Source organism: Oncorhynchus masou, chromosome 3, assembly GCF_036934945.1.
Source record: "Oncorhynchus masou masou isolate Uvic2021 chromosome 3, UVic_Omas_1.1, whole genome shotgun sequence".
Taxonomy (NCBI): domain Eukaryota; kingdom Metazoa; phylum Chordata; class Actinopteri; order Salmoniformes; family Salmonidae; genus Oncorhynchus; species Oncorhynchus masou.
The window spans coordinates 17,138,707-17,156,293 of record NC_088214.1 but is presented as its reverse complement, the minus strand read 5'-3'; the positions used below and the strand labels follow the sequence as shown (position 1 = coordinate 17,156,293).

Below are 17,587 nucleotides of genomic sequence, written 5' to 3'. Positions count from 1 at the left end.
GCATTTCAATTAACAGGTGTGCCTTGTTAAAAGTTAATTTATGGAATTTCTTTCCTTCTTAATGTGTTTAAGCCAATCAGTTGTGTTGTGACTGTAGTATCTGTGATCTATATCTGTTTGTATTAGTTACTATGCTGTTACTAAGCAGTAATGTATTACAGTAGTGTTATGTTACTACACCTAATAGGAAATGCACATGCACACTATTAGGCCGGGGCTGCAGAGCATGAGAGGTTTTGACTCAACGAAACAAACTGTACTCCCATCTCCTGCCTGGTCATTTCTCCACAACACACATATTACAGTGACAAGGTAGAGGTGATATATAGAAGACGGCCCTATTTGGTAAAAGACTAAGTCCATATTATGGCAAGAACCGCTCGAATAAGCAAAGAGAAAGGACAGCCCATTATTACTTTAAGACATGAAGGTCAGACGATCCAGAAAATGTCAAGAACTTTGAAAGTTTCTTCAAGTGCAGTCGCAAAAACCATCCGCTATAATGAAACTCGCTCTCATGAGGATCGCCACAGGAAAGGAAGACCCAGAGTTAAGTTCATTCGAGTTACCAGTCTCAGAAATTGAAGCCTGAATAAATGCTTCACGGAGTTCAAGTAACATACACATCTCAACATCAACTGTTTTGAGGAGTGAATCAGGCCTTCATGGTCGATTTTCTGCAAAGAAACCACTACTAAAGGACACCAATCATAAGAAGAGACTTGATTGGACCAAGAAACACGAGCAGTGGAAATCTGTCCTTTGGTCTGACGAATCCAAATTAGAGATTTTTGGTTCCAACCGCTGCTTCTTTGTGAGACGCAGAGTAGGTGAACGGATGGTCTCTGCATGTGTGGTTCCCACCGTGAAGCATGGAGGAGGAGGTCGGATGGTGTGGTGGTGCTGGTGACACTGTCTGTGATTTATTTAGAATTCAAGGCACACTTAACCAGCATGGCTACCACAGCATGGTTACAGCATTCTGCAGCGATACGCCATCCTATCTGGTTTGCTCTTAGTGGGACTATAATTTGACCCAACACACATCCAGGCTGTATAAGGGCTATTAGACCAAAAAGGAGAGTGATGACTGCTGCATCAGATGCACTGGCTCCCACAATCACCCAACCTCAATTCAATTGAGATGGTATGGGATGAGTTGCATCGCAGAGTGAAGGAAAAGCAGGTAACAGCTGCTCAGCATATGTGGGAACTCCTTCAAGACTGTTGGAAAATCATTCCAGGTGAAGCTGGTTGAGAGAATGCCCAGTGTGTGCAAAACTGTCATCAAGGTAAAGGGAGGTTATCTTGAAGAATCTCAAATATAAAATATATTTAGATTTGTTTAACACTTTTTTTATTACTACATGATTCCAAATGTGCTATGTCATAGTGTTGATGTATTCACTGTTATTCTACAATGTAGAAAATAGTAAAAATAAAGAAAAACCCTGGAATGAATAGGTGTGTCCAAACCTTTGACTGGTACTGTATATGGCACAGTGTTATTGATATTACCAGTGATCTTGGCTTCAGGATTTTCTTCTTTTAGCTCTGCTATTCTCTTTTCTATTTCACTTATTTGATTCTCAAGGTTTGACATTTTTGGACCTGAAATTAAAAATGAGATATAATTTAACACTGTGTAACTGTCAGACATTACAAATAAAAAATGTTTGTCTCCTGGAGGAAACTGTGTCAGCGGGATGGATCCACTTAGTCTGTTCATCACCCTTTCCATTTTGCTCAACCAGCTTGGCCAACTGCTTCTTCTTATCCTCCAACTGCTTCTCCAGCCCTACCAGAAATATGAAAAAGAAAAGGACCACCTCATAAACAAAGACTTTTACGTAAAAGAGAAGTATCTTGAATCACATTAAAATAGTGAATAGAGATGACACTTACGAACTATCTGGGCTGCGGTTGACTGACTGAGAGCTGACAGCATTCTCTGTAGGTTGACCACCTCACTCTGTAATGTGGTTATCGTCAGAACTAAAAAGTAGAGGGAGAAGGAGATGAAAGACAGACAGTCAATAAAGGTGTTGAGCTCCCATAATTTAATCTTGCCTGAAGTAAACATGACGAGAACTACCATCACACCCACTGGGCACACCATGTCATTTCAACATGGAGAATTGGGTAATATTTGGGAGATACGTTGATCAATGAGATTCCAACCTATTTCACCCACTCAAAAAGACTGCCAAACGTTTGTTGAATTACCAATGTGTTATCACTATGCTTTCAACTATCTTAAAGCACAAACAAATTCCAAAAGAAAATCAATGTCAGATTTTTGGTGTAGATGTCACCTGAATGTGTTATCACTGCGCTTTCAACCATATAAAAGCACAACAAAGTTCAAATGGGAATAGAATGTCAGATATTTTGTTTATAAAAACCTACTGTGTTATCATGGTGGTTAATCTAGTAGCACAAACAAATAACCTGTTTTGCAGTTAATATTACATTAATGTACATGATGCAAATGATCAATGCCGTTTCAGATTCTGTACAGATTATTATAGCAATTGTGAAGATTTCCACAAACCTGTGACCCTAAACATGCACGCTTTCTATGATCACATAAGAAGACATTTATTGTTATAGTAACCTCAAAATGTGGCCATGGATGTCTTACTAATGTTAAGGTTGAATAAATACATGCAGTACATCAGTTTTAGGGCATTTACTGTCTTACAAACGTAGTATTGAATTGTGTTTGGTTGACAACACAACCAAATATCAACATTTAAAGGAGATGTATCTACTGCTTGGATAGATAGATCTGAGCCCCTGGCTGAATCCTATTATTTTATCTTTTATACTTTTATTTTTTGGTTGAGATGGAGATGTGAATCCAACATACCCAAGAATAGTAAAGTCCCCTTTACTGGCTGAAATAGCTGACCAATCAGCCTGTTGCCAACCCTTAGTAAACTTCTGGAAAAAAATATGTCTGACCAGGTACTATGCTATTTCACAGCAAAAAAAAATTGACACTTACACAAATGACTAATGATTGGCTGAGAGAAACTGATGATAAAATTATTGTGGAGAATGTCTTGTTAGACTTCAGTGCAGCTTTTGACATTATCGATCATAGTCTGATAATGTGGAAATTGAGTAAATTGAGGTGACTAAACTGATTGGAGTAACCCTGGATTGTAAACTGTCATGGTCAAAACATATTGATACAACAGTACCTAAGATGGGGAGAAGTCTGTCCATAATAAAGCGCAGCTCTGCCTTGATAACGCTATCAACAAGGCAGGTTCTACATGTCCTACGGGCCCTAGTTATTCATTCCTTTTCCATTTTAGTAAGCACACTTATCCAGAGCAACTTTTTGATTTATTATATATTTTTTACTTTTTAGTGATATCCAATTGGTAGTTGCAGTCTTGTCCCATCGCTGCAACTCCCGTATGGACTCAGTAGAGGCGAAGGTTGAGAGCCATGCGTCCTCTGAAACACGACCCCGCCAAGCCACACAGCTTCTTGACAGACTGTTCACTTAACCAGGAAGCCAGCTGCACCAATATGTCGGAGGAAACACCATACAGCTTGCAACCAAAGTCAGCATGCATGCGCCCGGCCCGCCACAATGAGCACTAGAGCGCAATGGGACAAGGACATCCTGGCCGGCCAAACCGTCCCCTAACCTGGACCAACTGTGCCCCGCCTCATGGGTCTCCCGGTCACGGCCGGCTGCGGAACACAGCCTGCGATGCAGTTCCTGAGACAGCTGCACCACTCTGGAGACCCCCAGAGTAACTTACAGTAGTTGCTCTTGGGAAATCGAACCCACAACCCTAACATTGCAAGCACCATACTCTACCATCTGAGCTACATCATCACATCACATCATCACAAACCACTTGATTCCTCAATGTACTCAATTACTGTATTGTGTATTGTTTTTCTTCATGGTGATGGAAAGTACAAAACAGAAAAGTACATTTATGAAGACCCAGAGTTACCTCTGCTGCAGAGGATATGTTCATTAGAGTTACCAGCCTCAGAAATTGAAGCCCAAATAAATGCATCAAAGAGTTCAAGTAACAGAAGCATCTACACATCAACTGTTCTGAGGAGACTGTGTGAATCAGGCCTTCATTGTCGAATTAATGCAAAGTAACCACTACTAAAGGACACCAATCAGAAGAAGAGACTTGCTTGGGCCAAGAAACACAAGCAATGGACATTAGACCGATGGAAATCTGTCCTTTGGTTTGATGAGTCCAAATTTGCGATTTTTGGTTCCAACCACTGTGTCTTTGTGAGACGCAGAGAAGGTGAATGGATGATCTCTGCATGTGTAGTTCCCACCATGAAGCATGGAGGAGGAGGTGTGAGGGTGCTTTGCTGGTGACACTGTCTGTGATTTATTTAGAATTCAAGGCGCACTTAACCAGCATGGTTACCACAGCATTCTGCAGCAATACTCCATCCCATCTGGTTTGCACTTAATAGGACTAACATTTCTTTTTCAACAGGAAAATGACACAACACCTCCAGGCTGTGTAATGGCTATTTGAACATGAACATATTGATGGAGTGCTGCATCAGATGACCTGGCCTTCACAATCCCCAGACCTAAACCCTGTATATATACACTGCTCAAAAACATAAAGGGAACACTTATACAACACAATGTAACTCCAAGTCAATCACACTTCTGTGAAATCTAACTGTCCACTTAGGAAGCAACACTGATTGACAATAAATTTCACATGCTGCTGTGCAAATGGAATAGACAACAGGTGGAAATTATAGGCAATTAGCAAGACACCCCCAATAAAGGAGTGGTTCTGCAGGTGGTGACCACAGACCACTTCTCAGTTCCTATGCTTCCTGGTTGATGTTTTGGTCACTTTTGAATGCTGGCGGTGCTTTCACTCTAGTGGTAGCATGAGACGGAGTCTACAACCCACACAAGTGGCTCAGGTAGTGCAGCTCATCCAGGATGGCACATCAACACGAGCTGTGGCAAGAAGGTTTGCTGTGTCTGTCAGCGTAGTGTCCAGAGCATGGAGGCGCTACCAGGAGACAGGCCAGTACATCAGGAGACGTGGAGGAGGCCGTAGGAGGGCAACAACCCAGCAGCAGGATCGCTACCTCCGCCTTTGTGCAAGGAGGAGCAGGAGAAGCACTGCCAGAGCCCTGCAAAATGACCTCCAGCAGGCCACAAATGTGCATGTGTCTGCTCAAATGGTCAGAAACAGACTCCATGAGGGTGGTATGAGGGCCCGACGTCCACAGGTGGGGGTTGTGCTTACAGCCCAACACCGTGCAGGACATTTGGCATTTGCCAGAGAACACCAAGATTGGCAAATTCGCCACTGGTGCCCTGTGCTCTACACAGATGAAAGCAGGTTCACACCGAGCACATGTGACAGTCTGGAGATGCCGTGGAGAACGTTCTGCTGCCTGCAACATCCTCCAGCATGACCGGTTTGGCGGTGGGTCAGTCATGGTGTGGGGTGGCATTTCTTTGGGGGGGCCGCACAGCCCTCCATGTGCTCGTCAGAGGTAGCCTGACTGCCATTAGGTACCGAGATGAGATCCTCAGACCCCTTGTGAGGTTTGGGAGGAGATCCTTCAGGAGACCATCCGCCACCTCATCAGGAGCATGCCCAGGCATTGTAGGGAGGTCATACAGGCACGTGGAGGCCACACACACTACTGAGCCTCATTTTGATTTGTTTTAAGGACATTACATCAAAGTTGGATCAGCCTGTAGTGTGGTTTTCCACTTTAATTTTGAGTGTGACTCCAAATCCAGACCTCCATGGGTTGAAAAATGTGATTTCCATTGATAATTGTTTTGTGATTTTGTTGTCAGCACATTCAACTATGTAAAGAAAAAAGTATTTAATAAAAATATTTAATTCATTCAGATCTAGGATGTGTTATTTTAGTGTTCCCTTTATTTTTTTGACCAGTGTATATATATATATTTGTATTATTCTGAATTTTCAGGGGGTGCTGCAGCAACCTCAGCACCCCTACCTCATATGTTTCTACATCACAATAAATGACATTGAAACAACATTGAATTAAACAGTTTGTGCCCAGTGGGATGTTCAGCTTTCCTGTCCATCCTATTATCAAAACTCACCCAGTTTTGAGTCGTCATCGGCCTTGTCCTCCATTTCAGCAGTCAGGTCATTCAGCTCTTTCTGTAGCACTGTGCAAAATATGTACAACCGAGTTACAGCTGTGGTTGAATAATGTATGTCTCATGAGTAGTTTTACACTAAAATAATCAAAGTATTTCTCTGAAATGACCTTGTAATTAATGAAATGCTGTTTTCACTCACCTGCAATCTGGTAAATGTTGCTCTGAGTATCCACTCCTTTCTGGAACTCCCATATCAGATTCTGCACCTCAATTATTCTCAGAACTGAAAAAGGACAACCACATTTGAAACGACTCGATTGAATTAACCTAAAAATGTAGAATTAGTCTCATTTGTAATTTGTCAGTGTTTTATTTATTATAATTGCATAGCATTCCACGTGCTCTCTCAGGATGGATTAAATCTGTGAAAACTCACTTCTTTGTCCATTTGAACTTTTTTCCTGCAGTTCGTTGCTCTTCGTTTTTAATTCACGGTTCTTCTGCTCCAGTTGCTTCTGCAGCTCTGAGAGACAGATACAGTTAAAATATAACAAATTAAACCATGACAGTTTTTCATAACAGAACAACCCTTCTGCAGCGCATGGAGTAATGAGGAGGAAAGCACTGGCAGTGACACTCACCATCGATCTTGTCTGCGGCTTCTGGAGAAATTATTTGAGTCCTCAGCCACTTCACTTCATCATTCAGAGCCACGATATTTAGAACTGTTAGAACCAAAATGATCTACTATTACTATACAGTAAGCTGCTGTCAACTGTAGAAAACACAATATACCAATTATAAATTAGCAGAAACTTTCCAATTGGCCTCACTCACCTAGTTTGGAGACGCCTGAATTTTGACTGTTAAGTAAGTTTATCTTGTCCTCTAATTCACCCCGCACCCCTGTGAGAGGCACACACAAAACAGGCTTAGGATCATAAAGAGAGTTTCAACATCTCAGAATATCATGATGATGTGTGAGAACCAGTTTAGTCAAAATGTTAAATGTTGAGGACATGGTGAATGAAACATATTTCCGGGTAGAATGTTCTGGCTTTAGTGATAGGAAGAAGAAAGAGTCTCACGGTCATATTTGTTCTCGAGACTGAAACACGTTGCATTATTCTCCTTCAGCTGTTTCTGCAGGTCTGTTTTAAAAGGAAGGAGCATGATCTATCACACATTCTTATCAAAGTAACACAACAATCAAATAAAAAATGAAACGTAGAACACTGTGGGTTTTATACCTAAAGTAATGATTAGAGCAGACTAGCGCTGTAGGCCTGTAGTGATAAACAAGACAGGAACAGAGGAAGTGGTCTTTACCTTTGTTTTCAGCCTGAACTCTGTCAATCTCATCCTCTTTGTCCTGAACTTGTTGCAGAAGTGCTGGAGTTCAAACAGTTCATTTTGATACACATTAGAAAATTAGAGCATCATACTTCACACAACCCAGTGAGGGTGTATTCAAAGGAGGGTGTATTCACAGGAGGGTGTATTCACAGGAGGGTGTATTCACAGGAGGGTGTATTCACAGGAGGGTGTATTCACAGGAGGGTGTATTCACAGGAGGGTGCATTCACAGGAGGGTGTATTCACAGGAGGGTGTATTCACAGGAGGGTGTATTCACAGGAGGGTGTATTCACAGGAGGGTGTATTCACAGGAGGGTGTATTCACAGGAGGGTGTATTCACAGGAGGGTGTATTCACAGGAGGGTGTATTCACAGGAGGGTGTATTCACAGGAGGGTGTATTCACAGGAGGGTGTATTCACAGGAGGGTGTATTCAATCACAGGAACATTGGAGATAATAGCAATAAAGATCTCACCAGTGATCTGGGCTGCTGTTGTCTGCATCTGCTGTGTTGTTTGTATCTGTAAATCCCTCTGTTCTCTCATTATAGAAATGATCTTCATAACTGGACAGAGAGAAAGAAAATGAGCAAAGTAACAGGGTGGGATTGTTTTAGTCTGTATCCTTTCTTCAAATCATATTTGATAAATTGTTGAAAATAGCTTTTGTATTTTCTGGACAGTTAGATATGATAAAAAATATCAAATTTCGCTGCTTCACTCACTCAGCTGTACGCTAGTCTCGTCCTCCCCTTTCAGTTGTTTCTTCCAAGCTTCTTGTTGTTTTTCCTTGTTGTTTAAATTCTTCTGCAGCTCTAATAAAAACGCACAATGCTTTTGACAGTCTTCCAATCATGCAACATTTAGTGCAAAAGGGTTCACAGTCAGTGGTGCAACAAATAACAATTACAAGTAGGGTTGGCATGTACCTGCATGTTGGGCATTGGTCTTCTTTTGTAGGTTTGATATTTGTATGTATAGGTTATTTATTGCATTCTGCAATGCTAAAATCTCCTCAGCTGAAATAATCAAAAACAGAGCAGTTAGTAGGACATGCAGAGACACTAGATCCTATTGCAGCATATCTCAGTCTAGGATCATTATGGAGAGACACTTGTCCACTTACTTAGTTCAGTGTTAGTGTTGTTGTCAGGCAGTTGTAATATCTTGTCAATTAGTTGCTGGTTCATCTCCTTCAGTTGCCTCTGTAGATCTATTTAAAAAAAAGCAATTTAGCTTTATCAGAGATCAGTTCAACTCAATGTCCAACTCGGGGGGGGGGGGGGTAATTATGTCTATAAAATAACAACTATTTAGTCACCAGTCATTTTAGTTTTGGATTCCTCAGTGAGCTCCGAGATCCTTTTCTGTAGCTCTGTAACTTCATTCTCCAATGTGATCATCATCACCACTGAAAAGCCAAGAGAGATAACTTAGCAATGCATTGTGGAAGGAATTCTCCTCTGATATTGTCAGTATGCTCTGTGAGCTATCTTGTGTGAGTGGGCGTCTGTTTGCCCTACAGATGTTTTTCCCCCAGGTGAGTCAGTTTCAGTAATCCAACCCAAACAAACTGACCTATTTTGGAGTCATCACTCCCTTCGGAGTTGCTCTCCAGTTCATTGATCTTGCCATGCAGTTGTCTCTGTAGAACTAGACAGAACAATAGTAAAATTATTTGTGGGCACCAGGCTTTTGGGAAAGGAAGAAGGTAAGTATTCTATGGTAAAAAGATACGCAGGGGATTCGGTTAAAGTAAAAATACAAAACTGTCTGAACATTTCTAAATCTTGAGTAGTTTAGATTATACTGTACCAGTGATTTGGTTTAAAGTCTCCTGACTGTGATTTGTTTTCTCTAACTCCCAGATCTGGGTCTGCAGTTCAATAATCTCAAGAACTAAAAAATAACAAATGTCATAGTCAAGTGAAATTACACCTGCATATTTAAAATGTACAAAACTGCTATCCTGCATTCTTTCTAAGAAACTGGACTGAAAATGATTCCCTGATTCTGAACCAATTTTACACAATTCACCACTACTGAACAGTAACATGAATGCTGAAATAACAGGTTTCTTCTCTTACTACGTTGAGAACTGTGACTGTTCCTTTCCAGTTGTTCTGTTTTAAACTCCAATTGTTTGTTTTTTTCCTCCAGCTGGCTCAATAGGTCTAAAAGACAAATAAACATCCTTCATGAAGAACCAGTAAGGTAGTTGTTAACATTTTTATTTTAACACAGTTCAGAACGGTACAAAAATCATTACCTTGATTTGATAAAAATGAAAATACATTTTGTTCACTAGGTTTCATAGTGACTATGTGGAGATAACTCACTGCAGCAAATTATACATTGTAACAAATGTTGAACAGAGTGGAATTGGAGGGTGTCATGGTTATGGTCATGGAGAGAAGGCATAATAAACAACATTTTACCAGTGAACTTGGTGGAAGTTGAGGTGGATGTGTTCTTCTTCTGTAATTCATTCACTTCATAGGTAAGAGCTGTGATCCTCAGAACTGTAATGAGAAAAATAGGAAAATGAAATAAATATGAGTGATAGGGTTTCTACCAGTAATCTAGCATCTATGATAATACCAATTTAGTCAGCTCCACTCACCCAGGTTTCCATTGTCATGTGACATCTGTTCCAGTTGACTCATCTTATCCTCCAACTGAGCTTGCAGTTCTGTTAGATATATTATATTGTTTCAAGCATTAACAGTATTGTACCATAGTATAGTTGTTCTATAAGAAGTTGTTTGACATATCCCCCTTATGTCTAAAAGATAAGACTTGCAGTGGTGAGGTAACACTTACTGGCAATGTGATCTGATGTTTCCAGACCGCAGGTTGCAGACTTCACTCTCAACTGTCTCACTGTGAGCTTCAGTCTAAACACTTCTTGTTCTAAAATGAATAATAAAGAGTTTTAGAGCCATTTAATTGGTCCCTACACTTGACATCGAATAATTGGTCTTAGATGCCCAAAATTAAATGAAAGCTTATTGGTTGCATATAAAATTTTGCAGATGTTATCGCAGATGCAGCGGAATCATGGCTGGCTCTAGCCTTTTGGGGTCCCTAAGAGGCCCCCCACCTGGCGGGCAAAACGTTTTAGTGGACCGCCCTTGACGGTAGAGAAAAAATATTTACGTTTTAAAGTTAATTTCCTGCAATTCTACACATTTTGCCATGAGGTGAAGAGAAAATGTTGCAGTTTTAAAGGAAGTTTTCTGCAGTTCTACACATTTTGCCATGGGGCGTAGAGAAACATTTTTCAGTTTTGCAGCTAATTTCCTGCAATTCTACACATTTTCCTATGGCATCTTTATGCCATGTTAATGATATCTGAGTGAAAGTGACTAACAAAATAAATGGGGGCACCCTGGAGGTCAGGACCTCTGGGCACGTGCCCTGCGTGCCCGGTCGGTATTCGGCCATTATCACTACAAGTTTAGATAGCTGGCTAGACTAACTTATCAATCTAAAAATTGTTAGCTGACATGGTTAATTGATTGGCTGTCAGTGACTGACATAACAAGTAACTTGAGACATCGACTGAGTTGCTAAAAGTATTAAAAATTATGTTTTTTAGGGTCATTTGTGTAGGTTATGCCTGGAGCCGGCCCTGAGTGAAATGCTTAAGTTTCTAGCTCCAACAACGCAGCAATATCAAGCTCTTCCGGCGCCGACAGAGATGGCCGCCTCGCTTCGCGTTCCTAGGAAACTATGCAGTTTTTTGTTTTTTTACGTGTTATTTCTTACATTAGTACCCCAGGTCATCTTAGGTTTCATTACATACAGTCGAGAAGAACTGCTGAATATAAGATCAGCGTCAACTCACCATCAATACGACCAAGAATATGACTTTAGCGAAGCGGATCCTGTGTTCTGCCTTTCACCCAGGACAACGGAATGGATCCCAGCCGGTGACCCAAAAAAACGACTTCGTAAAAGAGGGAAACGAGGCGGTCTTCTGGTCAGACTACGTAGACGGGCACATCGTGCCCCACTTCCTAGCATTCTTCTCGCCAATGTCCAGTCTCTTGACAACAAGGTTGATGAAATCCGAGCAAGGGTAGCATTTCAGAGGGACATCAGAGACTGTAACGTTCTTTGCTTCACGGAAACATGGCTCACTGGAGAGACGCTCTCGGATGCGGTGCAGCCAGCGGGTTTCTCCACACATCGCGCCGACAGAAACAAACACCTTTCTGGTAAGAAGAGTGGTGGGGGCGTATGCCTTATGGCTAACGAGACGTGGTGTGATCACAGAAACATACAGGAACTCAAATCCTTCTGTTCACCTGATTTAGAATTCCTCACAATCAAATGTAGACCGCATTATCTACCAAGAGAATTCTCTTAGATTATAATCACAGCCGTATATATTCCCCCCCAAGCAGACACATCGATGGCTCTGAACGAACTTTATTTGACTCTTTGCAAACTGGAATCGATACATCCTGAGGCTGCATTCATTGTTGCTGGGGATTTTAACAAGGCTAATCTGAAAACAAGACTCCCTAAAATGTATCAGCATATCGATTGCGCCACCAGGGCTGGCAAAACCTTGGATCACTGTTATTCTAACTTCCGCGACGCATATAAGGCCCTGCCCCGCCCCGCCCCCCTTTCGGAAAAGCTGACCACGACTCCATTTTGCTGATCCCTGCCTACAGACAGAAACTAAAACAAGAAACTCCCACGCTGAGGTCTGTCCAACGCTGGTCCGACCAAGCTGATTCCACACTCCAAGACTGCTTCCATCACGTGGACTGGGACATGTTTCGTATTGCGTCAGGCAACAACATTGACGAATACGCTGATTCGGTGTGCGAGTTCATTAGAACGTGCGTTGAAGATGTCGTTCCCATAGCAACGATTAAAACATTCCCTAACCAGAAACCGTGGATTGATGGCAGCATTTGCGTGAAACTGAAAGCGCGAACCACTGCTTTTAATCAGAGCAAGGTGACTGGTAACATGACCGAATACAAACAGTGCAGCTATTCTCTCCGTAAGGCTATCAAACAAGCTAGGCGTCAGTATAGAGACAAAGTAGAATCTCAATTCAACGGCTCAGACACAAGAGGTATGTGGCAGGGTCTACAGTCAATCACGGACTACAAGATGAAATCCAGCTCAGTCACGGACCAGGATGTCTTGCTCCCAGGCAGACTAAATAACTTTTTTGCCCGCTTTGAGGACAATACAGTGCCACTGACACGGCCTGCAACGGAAACATGCGGTCTCTCCTTCACTGCAGCCGAGGTGAGTAAAACATTTAAACGTGTTAACCCTCGCAAGGCTGCAGGCCCAGACGGCATCCCCAGCCGCGCCCTCAGAGCATGCGCAGACCAGCTGGCTGGTGTGTTTACGGACATATTCAATCAATCCCTATACCAGTCTGCTGTTTCCACATGCTTCAAGAGGGCCACCATTGTTCCTGTTCCCAAGAAAGCTAAGGTAACTGAGCTAAACGACTACCGCCCCGTAGCACTCACTTCCGTCATCATGAAGTGCTTTGAGAGACTAGTCAAGGACCATATCACCTCCACCCTACCTGACACCCTAGACCCACTCCAATTTGCTTACCGCCCAAATAGGTCCACAGACGACGCAATCTCAACCACACTGCACACTGCCCTAACCCATCTGGACAAGAGGAATACCTATGTGAGAATGCTGTTCATCGACTGCAGCTCGGCATTTAACACCATAGTACCCTCCAAGCTCGTCATCAAGCTCGAGACCCTGGGTCTCGACCCAGCCCTATGCAACTGGGTACTGGACTTCCTGACGGGCCGCCCCCAGGTAGTGAGGGTAGGCAACAACATCTCCACCCCGCTGATCCTCAACACTGGGGCCCCACAAGGGTGCGTTCTGAGCCCTCTCCTGTACTCCCTGTTCACCCACGACTGCGCGGCAACGCACGCCTCCAACTCAATCATCAAGTTTGTGGACGACACAACAGTGGTAGGCTTGATTACCAACAACGACGAGACGGCCTACAGGGAGGAGGTGAGGGCCCTCGGAGTGTGGTGTCAGGACAATAACCTCACACTCAACCTCAACAAAACTAAGGAGATGATTGTGGATTTCAGGAAACAGCAGAGGGAACACCCCCTTATCCACATCGATGGAACAGTAGTGGAGAGGGTAGTAAGTTTTAAGTTCCTCGGCATACACATCACAGACAAACTAAATTGGTCCACCCACACAGACAGCATCGTAAAGAAGGCTTAGCAGCGCCTCTTCAACCTCAGGAGGCTGAAGAAATTCGGCTTGTCACCAAAAACACTCACAAACTTCTACAGATGCACAATCGAGAGCATCCTGGCGGGCTGTATCACCGCCTGGTACGGCAACTCCTCCGCCCACAACCGTAAGGCTCTCCAGAGGGTAGTGAGGTCTGCACAACGTATCACCGGGGGCAAACTACCTGCCCTCCAGGACACCTACACCACCCGATGTTACAGGAAGGCCATAAAGATCATCAAGGACAACACCCACCCGAGCCACAGCCTGTTCACCCCGCTATCATCCAGAAGGCGAGGTCAGTACAGGTGCATCAAAGCTGGGACCGAGAGACTGAAAAACAGCTTCTATCTCAAGGCCATCAGACTGTTAAACAGCAACCACTAACATTGAGTGGCTGCTGCCAACACACTGACTCAACTCCAGCCACTTCAATAATGGGAATTGATGGGAAAGGATGTAAAATATATCACTAGCCACTTTAAACAATGCTACCTAATATAATGTTTACATACCCTACATTATTCGTCTCATATGTATACGTATATACTGTACTCTATCATCTACTGCATCCTTATGTAATACATGTATCACTAGCCACTTTAACTATGCCACTTTGTTTACATACTCATCTCATATCTATATACTGTACTCGATTCCATTTACTGTATCTTGCCTATGCTGCTCTGCACCATCACTCATTCATATCTTTATGTACATATTCTTTATCCCCTTACACTGTGTATAAGATATTAGTTTTGGAATTGTTAGTTAGATTACTTGTTGGTTATTACTGCATTGTCGGAACTGGAAGCACAAGCATTTCGCTACACTCGCATTAACATCTGCTAACCATGTGTATGTGACAAATAAAATTTGATTTGATACAATAACAATATTCAATTAAGACACATCAGAACGAGCAATGTCAGAGTCCGAAATAATAATATTAGAAACATTCTGAGCAAACAATGTAAGTAATAATACAAAAAAATACAAAATACTGCAAAGTTGGCTAGGAGCTAGAAAAAGGGCGACCGTGCTTTAGGTGATATGTAGGACCAGCAGCAATACAACTGCTCACCCAGTTGAGTGGTGTGGCTGGTTTTCTCCTGCAATTGTCTGTTTGTGTCCTCCAGTTGCTCTTTCAGACCTGTGAACACAGTTGTGTTAAAATAACATAGGTTCAATAGAATCATTTGTCAAATCACATACAGGTCTCATCTATTCAGATTATATGATTACATGACAACACTCATTTTAGGTAGGCATATGCAACAATATAATCTATTATTACCACATTATGTATTTCAACCACCCCCCCACCCCTCGCTGAATTGCTGTAAAATTGGTGAACAATGTGCAGCATCTTATTATACCAGTATAATAGTAGATTTGATATGAAGACGTGTTTGCAAAAGCAAGGTACTCACCCTCACAGCTGTTCACAACAGTGCACTGTAAAGAAAAATGTAAGTTGATCCATTTAAAAAAAAAATTAAGGCAACCAGCTGCCATATCATTTCTAGTTTGCTCAACTTTGAGGCAGGAATGTTTTGCTAACATACAGGTAACTGCCAAAATAAAGGAAACATCAACATAAAGTGCCTTAATAGGGCACACCGCTCCAGAATCTCCCATAAGTGTTTAATTGGGTTGAGATCTGGTGACAGATGGCCATGGCATATGGTTTACATTGTTTTCATGTTCATCATACCATTCAGTGACCACTCATGTCGTGCTCTGTGGATGGGGGCATTGTCATCCTGTGGAGGCATAACCATGGTAGCCAAAATAATGGCCATGGAGGGCTGAATTTTCAGTGTGCCACAGAAGACTACACAGGTCTGCTAATACAGGACTAGTAAAGGCCTGGTGCACTAATTTTGTAAAATAAAAATAATTGTTTCAAAAATACATATTTTTGTTTTTATTATGATTTTACAGGGGATGCTGCAGCACCCTCAGCACCCCTACTTCCTGCGGCTATGGTTACCGGTTACCTGAGTTAGCACAATGTATTGTTTGTCTTGTTTAACTTCTATATGAAAATATATCATCAGCTAAACTATACATTTTAAGTTGGATGAACTATAACATCGACTTTTGCTCAACTATGTAAATTATTTGTATATGGACACATGAATGTTGTAAAGTTGTTATTTTGTATGAGTATATCAATGTTGTCCTTAGTCACCTTTGACTCCTTTCTAGTTATTTTAAATATACCTTGACTAACTACAGACCATATAAACAGGTACAACAATCTCCCCAATGGGGAAAACTAATCCACTTGCTTTTTTTGCTATATCTGTTGTCATAAATCAGATTATAAACTGGTTCTTGACAAGTCAATTGAAAAAAAGAAAGTAAAATGCAACTTCCCGAAAGGCAGATAAGAAGACATGTATTAATAAGAAGACTTGTATTTTAAGCCAACACAGTATATTAAGTAAAAACGTGTTGTGTAATCAACTTAGTTATTTGTGTTGCAAAGGCAAAGTTCATACAAGTTCATACCTGACCAAGGTAGCCATTTGGTAAAGTGATCTGAAGGTAAGAAAAACAGAACATTACATCATTCTAACACCCAATTTCTAACCTAATCACATTGAACATTATTATCGGGCAAGTGGAAACCAGACAAACCTGTATGGACAAAACAACTGTTATATGCTACGAGAGAGGGACCAAGCTTGGTTTAAAAATGTGTGTATTTTGGAGTAAGAGACAGAATGTATAAGGCTCTTATGTAACAGTGTTGCTTTCTTCCCTCTCCTCGCCCCAACCTGGGCTTGAACAGGGACCCTCTGAACACATTAACAACTGACTTCCCACGTAGCATCGTTAACTATCGCTCCCACCCAAAACAATTACATCACAGATTGAAATACTACTAGTATGCACAGTTAACTAGCTAGCCATTTCACACCTATTACACTTACATTGTGCTTCCGGAGGATTGCGTCTACATCCGTTACATGAGTTATTGGCCCCTGTAAGACCACAGGGAGATCTACATTCTTTATGTCTCTCTGGATGCGAGGTTGCAAAGCATGGCCACCTTCATGGGGGACTGACAAACAAAACACATTATTGTTCAATGACTGTCCTTTACCATTTAAACAACACATAGAAATGTATATATTGTATTATATTGCTATTATCCAGTAGTACAATATCTGTCTTTGCTGTGAAAATAGCTTGAAGCAATACATTTTCAAACTCAGTTGTGTCTTACCATGTCTACTTAACGAATCCTGAAGGAGACAGGGGAGAAGGAGGCAAATTAAAGTTGTCTGTATTCTTGCCATCATTCTCAGACAGACTTATGCTCGTTCCACAGTCGTCTAGCTTTTATAAAGCTGGCTGCTCCCAACGTTTGTTAAAGTTTCTGAATACTCTTCTAAAGACCTCATCCAAGGGGGAGGGGATGAAGTATCCAAGATACTCTCCAACTAATTTAAACATTGTGTAATTTTGACCTATTTCCAAATCAGGAAAACAGAGAACTTGACAACCAGCCTAGATTAGAGCAATATTAGAGCAAATAGTCTTATCAGAAAATAGTATTGCTGACGGGAAACAGGAACAGGAATCCAAAGTTCATATAACTGATATGTTATATTAACCAACCAATGGGTAGTGGTCTGGTTGCGCCCACACACTCCTCTGGACAAGGGCCATGGATGTGCGGTAAATTAAGGGGAGCTGCTGGCACTGGACGATTAGGGGCAAACAATCACGGTTTATTCATTGCATACTAAACAAAAATGCGTAAAGTGTTGGTCCCATGTTTCATGAGCTGAAATAAAAGATCCCAGAAATGTTCC

The 17,587-nt window shown here is 41.8% G+C and overlaps 1 protein-coding gene across 1 annotated transcript in view; it reads right to left on the bottom strand.

Moving 5' to 3' along the window:
* The window catches only part of LOC135511350 (putative leucine-rich repeat-containing protein DDB_G0290503), a 37,948-nt gene extending 20,798 nt beyond the window's left edge, over positions 1-17,150 (bottom strand). Inside the window, exons 1-26 of the mRNA XM_064932896.1 lie at positions 16,996-17,150; positions 16,700-16,830; positions 16,275-16,304; positions 15,188-15,212; positions 14,839-14,907; positions 10,311-10,400; positions 10,111-10,179; positions 9,926-10,009; positions 9,575-9,661; positions 9,303-9,386; positions 9,066-9,140; positions 8,809-8,898; positions 8,614-8,700; positions 8,417-8,506; positions 8,213-8,302; positions 7,964-8,053; positions 7,460-7,522; positions 7,219-7,281; positions 6,968-7,036; positions 6,772-6,855; positions 6,567-6,653; positions 6,330-6,413; positions 6,128-6,196; positions 1,906-1,995; positions 1,733-1,798; positions 1,519-1,611 (exon numbers count right to left, since the gene is read on the bottom strand). Coding sequence (XP_064788968.1) covers positions 1,519-1,611; positions 1,733-1,798; positions 1,906-1,995; positions 6,128-6,196; positions 6,330-6,413; positions 6,567-6,653; positions 6,772-6,855; positions 6,968-7,036; positions 7,219-7,281; positions 7,460-7,522; positions 7,964-8,053; positions 8,213-8,302; positions 8,417-8,506; positions 8,614-8,700; positions 8,809-8,898; positions 9,066-9,140; positions 9,303-9,386; positions 9,575-9,661; positions 9,926-10,009; positions 10,111-10,179; positions 10,311-10,400; positions 14,839-14,907; positions 15,188-15,212; positions 16,275-16,304; positions 16,700-16,830; positions 16,996-17,071 — 2,035 coding nt within the window. The 5' untranslated portion in view covers positions 17,072-17,150. The remainder of the gene's footprint in view (positions 1-1,518; positions 1,612-1,732; positions 1,799-1,905; positions 1,996-6,127; positions 6,197-6,329; positions 6,414-6,566; positions 6,654-6,771; positions 6,856-6,967; positions 7,037-7,218; positions 7,282-7,459; positions 7,523-7,963; positions 8,054-8,212; positions 8,303-8,416; positions 8,507-8,613; positions 8,701-8,808; positions 8,899-9,065; positions 9,141-9,302; positions 9,387-9,574; positions 9,662-9,925; positions 10,010-10,110; positions 10,180-10,310; positions 10,401-14,838; positions 14,908-15,187; positions 15,213-16,274; positions 16,305-16,699; positions 16,831-16,995) is intronic.
* Between the last annotated feature and the right edge of the window lie 437 nt (positions 17,151-17,587).